Source organism: Phyllobates terribilis, unplaced genomic scaffold (genome assembly GCF_046119375.1).
Source record: "Phyllobates terribilis strain yellow unplaced genomic scaffold, ASM4611937v1 Scaffold_6__1_contigs__length_29720123, whole genome shotgun sequence".
NCBI classification, from domain to species: Eukaryota; Metazoa; Chordata; class Amphibia; order Anura; family Dendrobatidae; genus Phyllobates; species Phyllobates terribilis.
The window spans coordinates 24,022,785-24,042,132 of NW_027362766.1; the positions used below are offsets into that span (position 1 = coordinate 24,022,785).

Here is a 19,348-nt window from a genome sequence, read left to right on the forward strand (position 1 = left end):
GCCCAGCATCCACCGCGGGGAGCACGTCACTGATATCACGCCTCACCTGACGGTCACGAGAATAGCACCGCTCACAGGCAGAAAGTACAACACAAGGTATTTACAAAAAGTCTTATGGGCTCCTGGGGGGATATATTGGGGGGTTCATATAAAGTATTGGACAACTTCTTTAACTTTCATATGCACACATTGGCCAGTAGATGGCAGGAAAGTACAATCTACAATGCAATGTATTATATCCCCTAACTCAGAACCCACAATGGAACAAATCTACTGCCACACAACTGTCTCATTTAGCAGCAGTAGAGCCAGTACCGGCATGCCACACAATGCTGTGCCTTTAGTGTCTGCAATCTTATACAGGGGCACACAAAAGGTTTTTCCTCATGTGCTTTGTCCAGATCAGGCCATATTGCAATGTTATGCTCCCTTAGCAGCACTGCTTTCAAGGAGAAGCACTGTGGAGTTCCTAGGAGTTAATAATATGGACAGATGAGAGAACACAGCAAATTAGTTTTATAGATAAAGTGCTTGATACAATTTTTAGCTCCTTCATTAAAAAGTCCTAACTCAGGCTGTCGAGTCTCAAGTGAATAATCTTCCCCTCGGGATTATTTCCTGCGACTCCCTTTCCAATTCAACTCATTATAAATGGCGCGGATCATTGTTGTATTTGATCTTAGTCCTTATTTATCCATGAACTACGAGAAGATAATGTGCTGTCACCAAACAATATTACCTACACATAAATATGGGGAACAAATCAGAGGTAAATACAATTGTTACTTTGTATCATATTTTTGTAGCTTGTGACGTGTAGATTTTGACATCATGGATTTTACCTTTTGCAATCCTAAGGATCAATTGCACTACGAAATAAAGAACAGTTAAAAACATTGTATTTTCAACATTTCCAGAAAGTGATACCTTATGTATTAAGTGTGAAGAGGGGTGCCAGAGACAACTGAAAAACGTTATGTTAGGGATTGTGACACAGTGTGAAGTGTTGGTTGCAAGCATGTGCAATGTTCTAGACAAGCTTCTAAATTCATTGCTGCTAAGAAGATGTGAATAAGAAAGGAGTTGTGACCTGCACTAAGAATGAGAACTGCTAAGAAAATAACCCAGATAGTTACAGAATGAGGAAAGGGCTACTGAGGAGACCACCAGCAAATTATCTTGAGTGTCTGCAAATTGTCATATGTATAAAGCAAATATTGCAAATGAGAATTGTCTACCTTTGTTCAAGTAAACTTGTTGCCTCTTCAGAGACTGTGAAATTATCAAGCTAATTGCCTTATGACTTCATGGTTGAGAGCAATGTTATTAAACTGACATCCGTGTACATGTGCATCCTTCTGCTAAGCCTGGGTGGGAGGATATTCTTCTCCCAAGAGTCACATCATTTACCTCTTTTATGGTGGTTTCATCATCCTAAACTAAATCTAACTCTTTAATTTCCTACTTGCATATAATAAAAATAGATGTCTATCCATATCAATAGGTGTCTGTCCATATCAATAGATGTCTGTCCATATCAATAGATGTCTATCCATAACCATAGATGTCTGTCCATATCCATAGCTGTCTATCCATATCCATAGATGTCTATCCATATCCATAGCTGTCTATCCATATCAATAGATGTCTGTCCATATCAATAGATGTATGTCCATATCAATAGATGTCTATCCATAACCATAGATGTCTATCCATATCCATAGCTGTCTATCCATATCAATAGATGTCTGTCCATATCAATAGATGTCTATCCATAACCATAGATGTCTGTCCATATCCATAGCTGTCTATCCATATCCATAGATGTCTATCCATATCCATAGCTGTCTATCCATATCAATAGATGTCTGTCCATATCAATAGATGTATGTCCATATCAATAGATGTCTATCCATAACCATAGATGTCTATCCATATCCATAGCTGTCTATCCATATCAATAGATGTCTGTCCATATCAATAGATGTATGTCCATATCAATAGATGTCTATCCATAACCATAGATGTCTATCCATATCCATAGCTGTCTATCCATATCCATAGATGTCTATCCATATCAATAGATGTCTATCCATATCAATAAGTCTCTATCCATATCAATAAGTATCTATCCATATCCATAGATGTTTATCCATATTCATAGATGTCTATCCATATCGATAAGTCTCTATCCATATCCATAGATATCTATCCATATCTATAGATGTCTGTCCATATCCATAGATGTCTATTAGAGTTGAGCGAGTATCTTCTGTCCAAGTATGCTCGGGCGAGCTCCGAGTATTTACAGCTGCTCGGTGATATGGTTGAATCGCTTCCGTGTGCATGATTTGCAACTGTTTGACAGCTTTATTATATGTGAGGAATGTGTAAGAAATAGACATTCCTCACATGTAATAAAGCTGTCAAACAGTTGCAAATCATGCACACGGGAGCGATTTAACCTTATCACCGAGCAGCTGTAAATACTCGGAGCTCGGCCCGAGCATACTCGGCGAAAGGGTTAATAGAACATACTCGCTCAACATTAATGTCTATCCATATCCATATCAATAAGTGTCTATCCATATCCATAGATGTCTATCCATATCAATAGATGTCTATCCATATGCATAGATGTCTATCCATATCAATAAGTGTCTATCCATATCCATAGATGTCTATCCATATCCATAGATGTCTATACATTTCAATAAGTGTCTATCCATATCAATAAGTGTCTATCCATGTCAATAGATGTCTATCCATGTCAATAGATGTCTATCCATATCAATAGATGTGTTACGCTCGCACCCGGACTGACTGGCGTGAGCGTGATTAGTGATCTCACTGTACCATGAACCGAGGAGTGCCTGGAGGAGCGTAACTAACTATCAACCTGGTCCGACCAAGGTCGCACGGCGGCTCAGTCGACTCCGTGAACCAGGGAGGAACCGAGCAGAGGGACCAGGTGCCACTCCAGGTCAGACCCCGGTCACAGCTGTTGACCCACACCGGGGAATGCAGGAACAGGCAGGTTAGCTGGTATGCAGCCATGTGGGTACTGGCAGGCACGGCTGGTATGACGGCAGGTGGGTACTTAGTTGGCACGGCTGATATGAAGGCAGGTGGGTACTTAGCAGGCACGGCTGGTATGCAAACAGGCGGGTGCTGACAGGCACGGCTGGAATGTAGACAGGCAGATACTGGCAGGTGTGAACGCAGGCTGGATTGGGACTAGTGCAGACTGGGATACAGGAACAGAGCCGCAGGTGCGGTGGACTAGCAGAGCAAAACCGCAGGAGCGGTGAACAAGCAGAGCGGAGCAAAACCTCAGGAGCGGTGAGCAAGCAGAGCGGAGCAAAACCGCAGGGGCGGTGAACAAGCAGAGCGGAGCAAAACCGCAGGTGCGGTGAGCAAGCAGAGTGGAGCAAAACCGCAGGTGCGGTGAACAAGCAGAGCAGAGCAAAACCGCAGGTGCGGTGAACAAGCAGAGCGGAGCAAAACCGCAGGTGCGGTGAACAAGCAGAGCGGAGCAAAACCGCAGATGCGGTGAACAAGAAGAGCAGAACAGAACCGCAGGTGTGGTAAACAAGCAGAGCAGAGCGGAACCGCTGGAGCTGTGAACAAGCAGAGCAGAACAGAACCGCAGGTACGGTAAACAAGCAGAGCAGAGCGGAACCGCCGGAGCGGTGAACAAGCAGAGCAGAACAGAACCGCAGAAGGTGAAGGCAGACAGGACAGGGCTCTGTTCACATGGAACAGACTGGAAAATACAGGAAGATGGTTAGACAACAAATAAATACGAAGGCAAGAAAAGGGGACAAGCAGAACCAGATACACACAAGGTACTTGCAATGAAGTAGCGAGTGGACACAAAACCCACAAACAGAAGTACAGAGACAACAAGTTGGAGTTAGGTGCAGGTTCAGACACTGCAGGAAAAGGGAAGGTACAGACATAGAAAGAAACAAGTAATGGGCTAGGACACTGTTCAGACAGAATCTGAACCGGGAACAAGATACAGGAACGAGTCTGGGAACTCAGCCCCCAGGGTGGCAGAAACAGACTAGAAGTCAGAGATACAGGTAGAAGCCCTGGGTACTCGGTTCCCAGGGTGGCGGAAACAGACTAGAAGTCACAGGTACAGGAAAGGGCCCTGGGTACTCAGCCCCCAGGGTGGCGGACAGACTAGAGTCAGGACAGGACCTGGCACCTCAGTTGCAAAAGACAAACTTAGTGAAAGTGTTGCTCAGGCACCTCCTACTGGGTGGAGGGGGTTTAAGTATCCAGTGACTCACAGCAATAGGCTGGGGATGCATTAGGACTGTGCACACAGTAGCTATAAGAAACAAGCAGAAAGCCGCGCTGACGCCCTAAGCAATCAGACAAGAAACATGGACAGAGCAGGTACTGGAGCAAAGAGTGCAGCATGGACTGACAGGTAAGATTGCGGTCTTGCATGGTGGGAGGTGGTGCACCATGCAAGCACGCCACCAGGGATGTTACAAGATTTCTTTCCATATCCATAGATGTCTATCCATATCAATATGTGTCTATCCATATCCATAGATGTCTGTCCATATCCATAGATGTCTATCCATATCCAGAGATGTCTATCCATATCCATAGATTCCAGTCCATATCAATGGATGTCTATTAGTGATGAGCGAGCACTAAAATGCTCGGGTACTCGTTGTTCGAGTTGAGCAAATTGGAATACTCGAGTGTTCGGTCCGAGTAACGAGCTCAATGTAAGTCTATGGGAAACGCAAGCATTTTTCCGGTGGACCCTTCCCCCCGGCGGTCTGCAGAGGGCCTAAAAATTGCCAAAATAGTTGGGAACAGTGCTCAAATGACATGTGAACAGCATGGGGACGATCCCTGGAAGCATTTCTGACTCCCTGGTCAATGTTGTCGACAATGCTGTCAGAGGTATTACGCCACTTTTACGGACTCACAATAAAATATACAAAAACAAAACCAAAATGGATTTTCCTGGGAAATATGTTAAGGAACATTCTTTCCAGGGAAATGACTTGTATATAAGGCAAAATAAATATGCTAAAACAAAAATGCTCATCCACACCTTGGGCTATGTTCACACATAGCGTTTTTGATGTGTTTTTGCACTTTTGTGACACATCATAAGACACATCCTGTTTCATTTATGATGGAGGGACTCTGAAAGTCACAAAGCCTATTTTTATAGGGCCATCAGGCGGCCCTTACTATTATTTAAAGGGCTAGCAGTCGGCCATCGCTATTGTTAGAGAGCCATCAGCCGGCTATGCTTTGTTGCTCCCATTATTAACTAGTGGTTCTCCTATACTGTTATTGCTTGTGCAGTGACTGCAAGGGCTGCCAAAAATTTGGACGCAACTCAATACCCTTTGGAAGAGACATAAAGGAGGGTCTCAGTAAAAGTAATGTTCCCATTATAAAGGAGCGGGTCTCCTATAGTCGTAATGGCCATGCTGTGACTGGAAGGGCTGCCAAAATTTAGGAATAACCCCACTAACAATTTAAAGACACATTGAGCTGGGCCACAGTAATGAAATGTTCCCAATAGAAAGGAGAGGGTCTGCTATCTAGTTATAGGGTATGCAGTGAGTACAACGGCTGCCAAAATTTAGGAAAAACCCCACTAACAATTTAAAGACACACAGAGGTGGGCCACAGTAATGACATGTTCCAATTAGAAAGGAGATGGTCTGCTATCCAGTTATAGGATATGCAGTGAGTCCAATGGCTGACAGAATTTAGGAAAAAGCCCCACTAAGAATTTAAAGACACATAGAGCTGAGCCACAGTAACGACATGTTCGCATTACAAAGGAGAAGGTCTCCTATGCAGTTATAGGATATGCAGTGAGTCCAACGGCTGCCAAAATTTAGGAAAAACCCTACTAACAATTTAAAGACACATAGAGCAGGGCCACAGTATTGACATGTTCCCACTAGACAGGAGAGGGTCTGCTATACAGTTATAGGGTATGCAGTGAATCCAACGGCTGCCAAAATTTAGGAAAGACCCCACTAACTATTTAAAGACACATAGAGCAGGGATACAGTAACGACATGTTCCCATTACAAAGGAGAGGGTCTGCTACACAGTTATAGGGTATGCAGTGAGTGCAATGGCTGCCAAAATTTAGTAAAACCCTACTAACAATTTAAAGACACATAGAGCTGAGCCACAGAAACGACATGTTCCCATTAGAAAGGAGAGGGTCTGCTACACAGTTATAGGGTATGCAGTGAGTGCAATGGCTGCCAAAATTTAGTAAAACCCCACTAACAATTTAAAGACACATAGAGCTGAGCCACAGAAACGACATGTTCCCATTAGAAAGGAGAGGGTCTGCTTTCCAGTTATAGGGTATGCAGTGAGTCCAACAGCTGCCAAAATTTGGGAAAAACCCCACGAACAATTTAAATACACATAGAGCTGGGCCACAGTAGTGACATGTTCCCATTAGAAAGGAGAGGGTCTGCTATACAGTTATAGGGTATGCAGTGAGTGTAATGGCTGCCAAAACATAGGAAAAAGCCTACTAACAATTTGAACTGAATTGAATACTGACGGACTTGTTGATGCTGGTAGTCAACAACTGCCCTCTTCTGCTCACAAATCCTTCCCAACATCTGCAATGTAGAGTTCCAATGCTGCTGAAGCACGGCAAGGGAGGCAGAAGCTGTAGCTGACTTTCTAAAATGGGCATACAGGCGGCGTACTTTGACAAGCAGATCCAGCAGATCCGGGTAGGTTTTGAGAAACCGCTGAACCATGAGGTTAAGCACAAGGGTCAGGCATGGTACATGTGAGCTCGCCTCGCCTAAAAGCCGCCACTAGGTTCCGGCCATTGTCACACATGACCATGCCTGGATGTAGGTTCAGCGGTGTCAGCCACAGATATGCCTGCTGCATTGTGCGGTTTGTCACCTAAGCATATTAGCTTCAGCACAGCCTGGCTGAGGCAGCACTGCAGTGATTCCAGCTTGTGACTGATGTGGTCATTTTGGAGATGAAGGCTGAAGAGGAGGAGGAGACTGAGGAGGATAAGGTGCAGGAGCTGTAGACTGTAAGCACAGCCCTGATTGACCTAGGGCCCGCAATCCTCGGCGTCGGGAGGATGTGTTCCGTCTCAAGGTCCGACTAGATCCTGACTTCCACTATGTTAACCCAGTGTGCCGTCAGCGAGATGTACTGTCCCTGCCCACAAGCACTTGCTCATGTGTCCGTGGTTTGGTGGACTTTCCCTGTAACTGCATTGTTGAGGGCACGTCTGATGTTGTGGGACACGTGCTCGTGTAATGCGGGAACGGCACACCAAGAGAAATAGTGGTGGCTAGTAGAGATGAGCGTTGTTCTACTCGAACTGTTCGCCAATCTCAAATTCGAGCTGTTTTGGGCGGTGTTCGAGCCGGTCGGCGAACACGAACAATTTGAGAAAAATTCGGCTGTTCGAGGTTATGTTCGATAACTGTTCGTGCACCAAAATCATAACTGGATTTTTTCTCAGTAATGATGAAAATTAATGTTAATACGCAGTTTGAGTGTACAGCGGGGCGGGGGGAGGGGCAGGGGATGGATCTCTGCAGGAACAATGAAGATCTCCATTTTTTTTTCTCTTTCCCGCATTTGCAGTGGGGAGGTGCAATCTGTCAGCCTATCAGCAGCGCACACACGGAGCGAAGTGCTTTTTTTCACACAAGCAAGGGCATGTGTGATTGGCAGTGTATGTCACATGTCCTTGCCCTATAAGACCAAGCCATTTTCCCCGTCGCCACCATTTTCTCACTGCTGCAGCTGCGTGTTAGACGGCACCGCTGTTGCTGTGTGTGCTATACCTTGTTAATTTCAAGCCAATTTTCGCACAAATATACAGATAGCTTGGGAGTAGGGAATAGTTGTGATTGCAGTCCTTTTAAGGACTAGGTTACAGCATTTCCTACGACTTTTATCAGGGAGGTCTGTGCTCTTAAATAGATAGGTTGTGGGAGTAAAGACTAATTGTAATTGGAGTCCTTTTCAGGACTAAGTTACATCAGTTCCTATCAGTTTTTGCCAGGCAGGTCTGTGCCAGTGCTGTGCAAGTTTTTTTCACAGCATTTGGCTGAATCTAGCAAAGCTAATCCTTTTTGGCCTATTGCAGAGTGTGTTAGTCAGTGGAGTAGCCTATCTGTGTTGCAAGATATACCACCTGTGTATAGAATACCAATTTTTTTACTGCACCTAGTGAAGTAAAATCTTTTGGGCATAGCATCATTCTATTAGTCCATCTATACTGACCTCCATCAGGTTGCAAACTGAATATAATTTTTTTCTGCATCTAGCTCTGAAAAAATATTTGGGCTTCTAGCGGTGTGTGGGACTTGTTCTATTAGTCCATCTATACTGACCTCCATCAGGTTGCAAATTAAAAATAATTTTTTTCTGCATCTACCTCTGAAAAAATATTTGGGCTTCTAGCAGTGTGTGGGACTTGGTCTATTAGTCCATCTATACTGACCTACATCAGGTTGCAAATTAAAAATAATTTTTTTCTGCATCTAGCTCTGAAAAAATATTTGGGCTTCTAGCGGTGTGTGGGACTTGGTCTATTAGTCCATCTATACTGACCTCCATCAGGTTGCAAATTAAAAATAATTTTTTTCTGCATCTAGCTCTGAAAAAATATTTGGGCTTCTAGCGGTGTGTGGGACTTGGTCTATTAGTCCATCTATACTGACCTCCATCAGGTTGCAAATTAAAAATATTTTTTTCTGCATCTAGCTCTGAAAAAATATTTGGGCTTCTAGCAGTGTGTGGGACTTGGTCTATTAGTCCATCTATACTGACCTCCATCAGGTTGCAAATTAAAAATAATTTTTTTCTGCATCTAGCTCTGAAAAAATATTTGGGCTTCTAGCAGTGTGTGGGACTTGGTCTATTAGTCCATCTATACTGACCTCCATCAGGTTGCAAATTAAAAATAATTTTTTTCTGCATCTAGCTCTGAAAAAATATTTGGGCTTCTAGCGGTGTGTGGGACTTGGTCTATTAGTCCATCTATACTGACCTCCATCAGGTTGCAAATTAAAAATAATTTTTTTCTGCATCTAGCTCTGAAAAAATATTTGGGCTTCTAGCAGTGTGTGGGACTTGGTCTATTAGTCCATCTATACTGACCTACATCAGGTTGCAAATTAAAAATAATTTTTTTCTGCATCTAGCTCTGAAAAAATATTTGGGCTTCTAGCGGTGTGTGGGACTTGGTCTATTAGTCCATCTATACTGACCTCCATCAGGTTGCAAATTAAAAATAATTTTTTTCTGCATCTAGCTCTGAAAAAATATTTGGGCTTCTAGCAGTGTGTGGGACTTGGTCTATTAGTCCATCTATACTGACCTCCATCAGGTTGCAAATTGAATAAAAAAAATTTCTGCATCTAGCTCTGAAAAAATATTTGGGCTTCTAGCGGTGTGTGGGACTTGGTCTATTAGTCCATCTATACTGACCTCCATCAGGTTGCAAATTAAAAATAATTTTTTTCTGCATCTAACCCAGCCAATAGTTTTGGCCTAATACCACAGTTTGGCCACTCAGCTCTGCTCGGTTACCATCCATTGTTTTTTTGTGCAAACAACTCCAGAGTTGTGAATTAGTTAACCACCAAAATGAGTGGAAAAAGGCCTGCTGCTGGTGGAAAGGGGAATAGGCGTGTTGGGAAGGGGAAAAAAGGTTGTGTCCGTGGGGTAGGTGCAGAAGAAAGACCATCTTCCAGCCAAACTAAAATGTCTACTTCTTTTAGCGGACAATGTGATAAGATCCCTTTCTTACGGCCACGCCAATCGCTACAAATTCCAGATGAGGCACAAAAACAGCAGGTGCTTCAACGGATATCAAGTGCTCCTTTAAGTGGGCTCTTCTCCACATCAACTTCAACATCACAAATACTCCAGTCCTCAAAGGTGTCACCCAAATCGCACTTGCTTCCTCACAGCTCCCAAATCTCCAGCTGCCCGTCTGAGTGTGAGGTAGAACAGATGGTTGAGTCTGCAGAGCTGTTTACTCATACTATAGCCTGGGAATCAGAGGTCGACTCCAGCGCTTCTGTGAATCCAGACGAGGAAATGATCTGCACTGATGCCCAGAATCTTTATGAGTCGGATCCAGGACCAGACGCAGGAGGTTCTGACCATAATGTAGACCCTCATTCCCAAACTGTAACTCCTGTTGGTGGAGACAATGAGGAAGACGATGATAAGACTCAAATACCTGATTGGAGCGACAACTTTAGTTTTTTGTCAGGGCAGGAACAGGTTGGCTCTGAGGACGACGGGTGTGATAACGCACAGGGTGATGATGATGAGGTCGGAGATCCCACTTACTGTCAACCCACAGTCAGCCAAGAGATGAGGTCAGCAGAGGAGGTGGAGGAAGATGCTAGTGACGACGAGGTCAGGTTGCGCCTTCCTGGACAGAGACGTAGTACTGGAAGCACGTCAACAACTGCATCCTCAAACACAACTCTGCCTCTCACCACAAGTCGTGGTGGCTCTTCAGGTCGCATGGGTGCTAAGCCTTGCATAGCCTGGGCATTTTTTCAGATCGATAAAGATGACCCAACTCGTGTTATCTGTAACATTTGTCAGCAAAAGCTAAGTAGAGGCCAAAAAATACATAGTTTGAGTACTTCATGCATGAACCGACACATGGACATGAAGCATAAGTTGCAGTGGGAAGCTCAGTGTGCTACAATGCGGCCTAGCCGGCCGGGCCAATCACCGTCTGCCATATCTTGTGCATCCGCGGCCTCTTCATCCTCTGTGACTGGGGGGACAGCAGTCACACCTGTTTTGGGGCGCAGACCTGCCACCTCTTTACCCGCAACAGCCAGCGTGATTGGCAGGTCATCATTTTCTTTGGAGGTGGTAACACCAGCTGGTGTTGAGCGCTGTCCGACATCGATAGCACCACCTTTGGATCAAGGCAACCTAACATGTCCGCCTGCATCTTCCTCACAGACCGGCAGTTTGCCGGGGACACCCTTATCAACCCCGTCTAAGCACAATAGCCAGCCCTCGGTCCCTCAGATGTGGACAAGTAAAAGACCATTTCCTCCTAGCCATGAGAAAGCTAAGAGGTTGAATTTCACCATCTGCAAGCTCTTGGCTACAGAAATGCTGCCTTTCCGCCTGGTGGACACAGAGGATTTTCGAGACCTTATGTCCGTCGCAGTGCCCCAGTACCAGATGCCCAGTCGGCACTACTTCTCAAAGAAAGGTGTGCCTGCGCTCCACCAGCATGTCGCACACAACATCACCGCTTCTTTGAGAAACTCTGTGTGTGACAGGGTGCATTTCACCACAGACACTTGGACGAGTAGGCATGGACAGGGGCGTTACATGTCGCTGACTGGGCACTGGGTAACTATGGTGACAGCAGGACAAGGGGCTGCTGTCCAAGTCTTGCCGTCTCCACGAGTTGTGCGTCAATCCTCTTTATGTCAAAGTTCCTCCACTGCTTCTGCCTCCTCAACCTCCTCTCGGTCTTCCACCTGCACCCAAAGCCTGTCTGGTCATGCCACAAGCTTTCTAACTGCGCAGAAGGGATCCTGCACACCTCCTTACTATGCTGGCAGTAGGGCTCAACGTCATCAGGCGGTTTTTACATTGAAATGTCTGGGAAATGTGAGTCACACAGCTGAGGAGTTGTGGTCAGCTCTGGAGAACCAATTTCATGAATGGTTGTCTCCACTGGACCTGAAACCAGGGAAGGCCGTGTGCGACAATGCTGCAAATCTGGGTGCGGCCCTTCGCCGGGGCAATGTCACACACGTGCCTTGTATGGCTCACGTGTTGAACCTGGTTGTCCAGCAATTTTTAGCCCACTATCCCAGACTAGATGGCCTTCTGCAGAGGGCACGGTCGCTGTGTGCTCACTTCCGCCGTTCGCATCCCGCAGCTCAGCGACTTACATCTCTACAGAAGTCGTTGGGCCTGCCACTTCACCGGCTAAAATGCGATGTGCCTACCCGGTGGAATTCAACTCTGCACATGTTGCAGCGACTGTGGCAGCACCGACAAGCCCTGGTGCAATACGTTCTGACGTATAGCCTGGGCCAACGAGATTCAGAGGTGGGGCAAATCACGCTGGAGGAGTGGTCTCAGATCAGGGACCTATGCACCCTTCTGCACAGTTTTGAAATGGCGACGAAGATGTTTAGTGCTGACGATGCCATTATCAGCATGACTATTCCGGTGATTTACATGCTGGAGCACATGTTAAACAGAATTCGGAGTCAGGTGGTGGCACAAGAGGAGGTGGAGGAAGTAGAGGAGGAGGAGTTGTATGCGGAAGGGCTAACATCTGCAAGGTCCAGACGGTCGGCAGCACCAAGGCGGCAGGCATGTGAGGGTGGGGGAGATGGTTTTACCAGGGTGCATGGTAGCAGCCAAACTAGTGAGGAAGGTGCAGGAGCCCAGGAAGAAGTGGAGGACGAACTGATGGAAGACTCATCAGATGAGGGAGACCTTGATCACATTTCTGTTGTGCGAGGTTGGGGGGAGAGGACAGAGGAAGGAAGCATGATTGTTACCTCGCCACCAACACAACAGGGACTTGGTGCTCCTGGATGCGCAACACACATGAGTGCCTTCTTGCTGCACTACCTGCAACATGACCCTCGAATTGTGAGAATTAGAAATAATCCTGACTACTGGGTTGCCACACTGTTAGATCCCCGGTACAAAAGTAAATTTGCAGAAATTATTCCTGCCATATAAAGGGATGCACGCATGCAGGAGTATCAGCAGAGACTGTTGCAGAATCTTACATGTGCTTTTCCACAAAATACCAGTGGTGCACGTAGTGAATCTCACAGTTCCAATTTGCCAACCGTGGGACCGTCAAGTGTTCAGCACTCAAACCGTAACAGAACCACAGTATCTGCTGGTAACATCAATTTTGCGGAATCATTTCACCACTTTTTTAGCCCATCCTTTGCAAGGCCACAGGAGACAAGAAGTCTGACACATAGTCAACGCCTAGAGACGATGGTACAGGAGTATCTCCAAGTAAACATTGAAGCCACGACTGTGTCACTGGACCCTTGCTCTTTTTGGGCTTCCAATCTGGATAAATGGCCGGAGCTAGCCACTTACGCCTTGGAGATCTTGTCATGCCCCGCAGCCAGCGTTCTGTCTGAACGTGTGTTTAGCGCTGCTGGTGGTGTGCTGACAGATAAGCGCACGCGGCTCTCCACTGATAATGTAGACAGACTCACGTTCATAAAGATGAACAAATCATGGATCCGAAACGACTTTTCTACCCCTGTGTCATCCTGGGGAGAGTAAAAGCTTGATGATTGGTTAAAATCACCCTACCAACCGTTTTAAGCTTTCAAATTACTAATCATGTTTATCTGTATCTTGACTGGAAAATAATTTGGGCTTTGTAGCAGTGTGCAGCACTGATCCTATTAGGCCATCTATACTAAAGCTTCACCAGATTTAAAATTAAAAATAATTTTTAGCTGCATCTAGCCCGGAAAATAATTTTGGGGCTCCGAGATGCGCAAGGCACATAAGTGCCTTCTTGCTGCACTACATGCAGCATGACCCTCATATTGTCAGAATTCGAAGTAATCATGACTACTGGGTTGCCACACTCTTAGATCCCCCAAACTTTTCGATCAACCTTTTCATTTTAATAAAGACCAAAAAAATGGTCATTTTTGAAATTATAAGCATTAGCAGGTTGTTAGAAACTGAAATCAAACAGTTTTCAACTCAAAACTTTATTCTAGGTGATGTTACATTTTCACATAGGACCCCTTGTTCGAAAGGAGCTTCTGAACTCTCTCGTTCATTGAATTTGTCAGGTTTTGGATGGTTTCTGCTTCAATTGTTTTGCATGAGGACAGAATACCCTCCCAGAGCTGTTGCTTAGATGTGAACTGCCTCCCGCCATCATAGACACTCCTTTTAATGATGCTCCAAAGGTTCTGAATGGGGTAGAGGTCAGGGGAGCATGGGGGTCACACCATAAGTTTGTCCCCTTTTATGCCCATATCAGCCAGAGATGCAGATGTTTTATGTGCAGCATGAGATGGTGCATTATCATGCAGAAAAATGATCTTGCTGTGAAATACACGGTTCTTCTTCTTGAACCATGGCAGGAAGTGCTGTTTGAGAAAATCCACATACATTATGGAGTTCATCTTTAGCGCCTTCAGGGATCCTAAAGGGGCCGACAATCTCTCTCCCCATGATTCCAGCCCAAAACATTACTCCACCTCCTCCTTGTTGGCGCTGTAGCCGTGTTTGCGTGGGGTGTCCATCAACCAGCCATCCTCCACTCGATCCATCTGGACCATCGAGCGCTGCACGGCACTCATCCGTGAAAAAAACAGTTTTGAAATCAGTCTTCATGTAATGTTTGGCCCACTGGAGCCGTTTCTGCTTGTGTGAAGTGGATAGAGGAGGTCGACAGGATGGCGCATGCACAGCTGCAAACCTCTGAAGGACCCTGCATCTTGTTGTTCGGGGGACGTTGGAGGCACAAGCAGCTTCAAAAACTTGTCTGCTGCTATGACAAGGCTTTTTTGCCGCTGCTCTTTCAACCTGACGTAATTGCCTGTAGGAAAGAGTCCTCAATTTGCCCTTATCAGCACGCACACGTGTGTACTGTGAATCAGCTACATACTTCTTGATTGCCAGGACACTTCATCCTGATCATCGCACAATGTTGATTGTAGTCATGCCTTGACCTAAACACTCCACAATTTGTTGCTTCTCAGCAGCCGACACATCCTTTTTCTTTCCCATTTTGGCAGAAAATGTAGGCTGCTTAATAATGTGAGAGAGCCTTCTTAAGTAGTCTTGCCTTTCATTGGACACACCTGCCAAGCTAATTAGCACAGGTGTCTGCAATTGCTTACAGTGATATAAAGAGCCCTGACACACATCACCATCAATGAGTTTAACTGACAAACAAACAAATTCTTCCCTTATCACTCCTAAACACTTTTTGTATAATAATTTGGAATGCAGTGTACATGTGCTTTTCCACAAAACACCAGTGGTTCACGTAGTGAATCTTACAGTTCTAACTTGCCAACCGTGGTCTGTATGGAGTTGTTCAATAAAGGGCCCAAAATTAAGATAACATAGATGGGAGAGGTCTCTATGAATAGGAATTCCTAAGTATTTGATACCCTGTGAGGGCCAGGCAAAGGGAAAGTTGGACTGGATGGAATCCTATATGGATTTGGGGAGGGAGACATCGAGGGCCTCAGACTTCGCTGCATTGATTTTAAAATTTTACCATGTAACAAAGTGATCTATTTCAGCCATAACAGCATGAATGGATATATGTGATTGAGTGATATATACTAGGACATCATCAGCAAATAGAGAGCACTTGTACTCGGTGCCTCCCACCTCAATCCACCTAATATTGGGGTTATGGCGAATTGATGAGAGCAGGTGCTCCGTCACTAGGATGTATAAGAGAGGGGACAGAGGACATCACTGCCTTGTCCCATTGGTGATTGTGAAAGGTGATGAAAATGTTCTGACGCACCCCCTGGGCCTTGGGACACCCGGAGCCGGACCCTTTTTGGTGGATGCTGGTGGTTGTAGTCTTCGTGGCGGCGACCCAGTTCCGTGGCTCAGGGCGGTCAAACCAGTGGCGGAACTATTTATGTGGTTTTGATGTTTAAATGTCCGACTACGCCACCCGTGGATTGCGGTCAGAGTGAACCGCCGCTACAGGGCAGACCACTGAGGCTGGTGTTGTGGGTGCAGCAGAGCGTAGCATAACTCCCCACGGGAGGAGTATAGCCTCAGGGCAGTGTATGCGGAGGATGGGGGTGATGGTGCAGGGCAGCAGCAGTAACGACACGGAGTCAGTGATGCAGTTCAGGGCCTTTACTCACAGTTCTTATTATCCAGACCACGTCTGCAGGTAACGGCTGCCCACGTCGTACTGTGCTCACCAGGTGAGGGGCTCAGACAACTCCCAGATGACTTTGGAGCACTTCACAGGACCCCCTTTGTGTGTCCTTTGTCTGGCCTTTCTTACCAACACTTCTGTCCGGCTGCCTCGGGCCTCCTCTTGGTAAACTTGGCGCCAGTTTCCCTGACCCTATGTGGTGCCTTCCTAGCAGGTGTAGCGAGGGGCTGCGCCACATAAAATGTCAGAGCCTCCGGTTTCTAGCTGAGGGTCGTTTCCTGCCTCCACTAGTTCGGAGACCGGTCTCCCCCTTTGGCCTGACCCCTCCACGCAGGTGGATTCGGGCGTGCGGTGGCGACTCGCCCGTCCGCACCCCTGGGATCCCTTCATTCCTCGTTCCTGGAGCCTTCTCCGCTCCTCTTCCTTCCTTCTCCCTCTTCCAGGCCTGGGCCTCTGTTACTAGGCCCGCCTCCGGAGCAGAGCTCATGCAGAGCCCCTGCTCCCTGCCACTTCTGCTCAGACTTCTCTGCACTGAACTAAGATGGTGCCCACCTTTTATACTCCCTTCTCAATGCACCCAGGAACTGTTTCCTCCCTGCTCCTGCACTACAGGGTTCCCCTTCCTCAGTGTTCCCTCCCCCCACTCCAGCCAGGGACAGGGACTGTCGTGCCCATCTCAGGGGCATATTGGTCGCCCTGCTCCACGGCAATGTGGTGTAATGCATGCAGGTGTCGGGTCCTGATCCACACTCCATCCTTACCTGAGAGTGAGATATCACACCTCTGGGTGAGGTGCAATACGTCTTTAGCAACCGAGCCCTCAGGGTGCTACAGTTCCATTTATCTTCAGCCTAGGTGACGTATTGCGATACAGGGCCGTGATTTTGGCTATAAAAGGGTCCCCTAGACCCCTACCCCAAGCTTTTTAAGAGAATCATATATGGCGTGCCAGGAGACTCTATGGAATGCTTTCTCAGCATCCAACGAGAGTATCTAATTACAAATTTTTAACTGCATCTAGCCCAGGAAATACTTTGTGCCTAGTAGCAGTGTCTGCTAGTCAGCGGATTATCCCGGCTGTTAAGCAAGCTGCACCACCTGTAGTTTAGACACTTAATTTTTTCAAAGGAAATGCTTCGGGACCATGGGATACTTAGTGAAGAGCATCAGGAGGCACCCCAAGGCATAGGGGCTGGGACTGGCAGTAGGATGCCTTGCGGTGGACAGCCGAGCTCGATCCTTATAAAAGCTTTTTAACTGCAGCAGCTTTAGTGGACGCTACTGGAGCTGGAATTACCGCGGCTGCTGGCATGAGACTTGCCCTCCAATAGATCCTTGTAAATGGATTTAAAGTGTATTCATTCAAATTAGAGAGACAATTTAAATTAAAAAGCTTAGAGCTGCCTCCACCACAGGGGGGCTCGCTCGACCCACCAGCGGACAGGCACCAGTATTGGGAGAGGGGGGCTGGCCGTCAGGGTTCACCGCGGCTCTGGCACAAACCCGGCGACACGGAGGTGGCACGGGCAGGAGCGGACTGGCCGTGTCGGCTTCTCACTTTTTGGATTTTAGAAGGGCATGACATGCCTATATCTGTGTCTCCCCCTCCTTTTACTCCTCCACCTCTTTTATTTTCGCATGACTATATGTACTTGTCACTTTTCCATGTGTTAGTTATGTCTTCTGAGCAGTTTGTCAGCTTTTGGACACCTTTGAAGGTGTTTTCTATGTGTTTCTATGTGTTTTTGTTTGCCTGCCATTGGTTTTAACGGTGTTCGAAGGTGTTCGACGAACAGTTCGACGAACAGTTCGGCGAACACACGGGTGTTCGACGAACCGAACCGAACTCGAACACTACGGGGGTGGCTCAACACTAGTGGCTAGGGACTGAGTACCGAGGGACGGCTGCCGCCATCAGGTTGTGGAAAGCTTCCATCTCTACGAGCCTAAAAGGCAACATTTTGAGCACAAGCATTCGTGAAATGTTTGAATTTAGTAGTGTTTCCTATGGGGCATTGGTTATTTGCGGTTGTGTTCCAAGCACTGAGGTATTGACTAGAGATGAGCGTTGTTCTACTCGAACTGTTCGCCAATCTCAAATTCGAGCTGTTTGGGCGGTGTTCGAGCCGGTCGGCGAACACGAACAATTTGAGAAAAATTCGGCTGTTCGAGGTTATGTTCGATAACTGTTCGTGCACCAAAATCATAACTGGATTTTTTCTCAGTAATGATGAAAATTAATGTTAATACGCAGTTTGAGTGTACAGCGGGGTGGGGGGAGGGGCAGGGGATGGATCTCTGCAGGAACAATGAAGATCTCCATTTTTTTTTCTCTTTCCCGCATTTGCAGTGGGGAGGTGCAATCTGTCAGCCTATCAGCAGCGCACACACGGAGCGAAGTGCTTTTTTTCACACAAGCAAGGGCATGTGTGATTGGCAGTGTATGTCACATGTCCTTGCCCTATAAGACCAAGCCATTTTCCCCGTCGCCACCATTTTCTCACTGCTGCAGCTGCGTGTTAGACGGCACCGCTGTTGCTGTGTGCGCTATACCTTGTTAATTTCAAGCCAATTTTCGCACAAATATACAGATAGCTTGGGAGTAGGGAATAGTTGTGATTGCAGTCCTTTTAAGGACTAGGTTACAGCATTTCCTACGACTTTTATCAGGCAGGTCTGTGCTCTTAAATAGATAGATTGTGGGAGTAAAGACTAATTGTAATTGGAGTCCTTTTCAGGACTAGGTTACATCAGTTCCTATCAGTTTTTGCCAGGCAGGTCTGTGCCAGTGCTGCGCAAGTTTTTTTCACAGCATTTGGCTGAATCTAGCAAAGCTAATCCTTTTTGGCCTATTGCAGAGTGTGTTAGTCAGTGGAGTAGCCTATCTGTGTTGCAAGATATACCACCTGTGTATAGAATACCAATTTTTTTACTGCACCTAGTGAAGTAAAATCTTTTGGGCATAGCATCATTCTATTAGTCCATCTATACTGACCTCCATCAGGTTGCAAACTGAATATAATTTTTTTCTGCATCTAGCTCTGAAAAAATATTTGGGCTTCTAGCAGTGTGTGGGACTTGGTCTATTAGTCCATCTATACTGACCTCCATCAGGTTGCAAATTAAAAATAATTTTTTTCTTCATTTAGCTCTGAAAAAATATTTGGGCTTCTAGCAGTGTGTGGGACTTGTTCTATTAGTCCTTCTATACTGACCTCCAGCAGGTTGCAAATTGGATATAATTTTTTTCTGCATCTAGCTCTGAAAAAATATTTGGGCTTCTAGCGGTGTGTGGGACTTGGTCTATTAGTCCATCTATACTGACCTCCATCAGGTTGCAAATTAAAAATAATTTTTTTCTGCATCTAGCTCTGAAAAAATATTTGGGCTTCTAGCAGTGTG

The 19,348-nt window shown here is 46.1% G+C and overlaps 1 protein-coding gene across 1 annotated transcript in view; it reads left to right on the forward strand.

Annotated features, from left to right (window-relative positions):
* Positions 1 to 651: 651 nt before the first annotated feature.
* LOC141152596 (olfactory receptor 6N1-like) overlaps positions 652 to 19,348 on the forward strand; it is a 51,699-nt gene continuing 33,002 nt past the window's right edge. Inside the window, exons 1-2 of the mRNA XM_073637150.1 lie at positions 652 to 769; positions 859 to 920. Coding sequence (XP_073493251.1) covers positions 652 to 769; positions 859 to 920 — 180 coding nt within the window. The remainder of the gene's footprint in view (positions 770 to 858; positions 921 to 19,348) is intronic.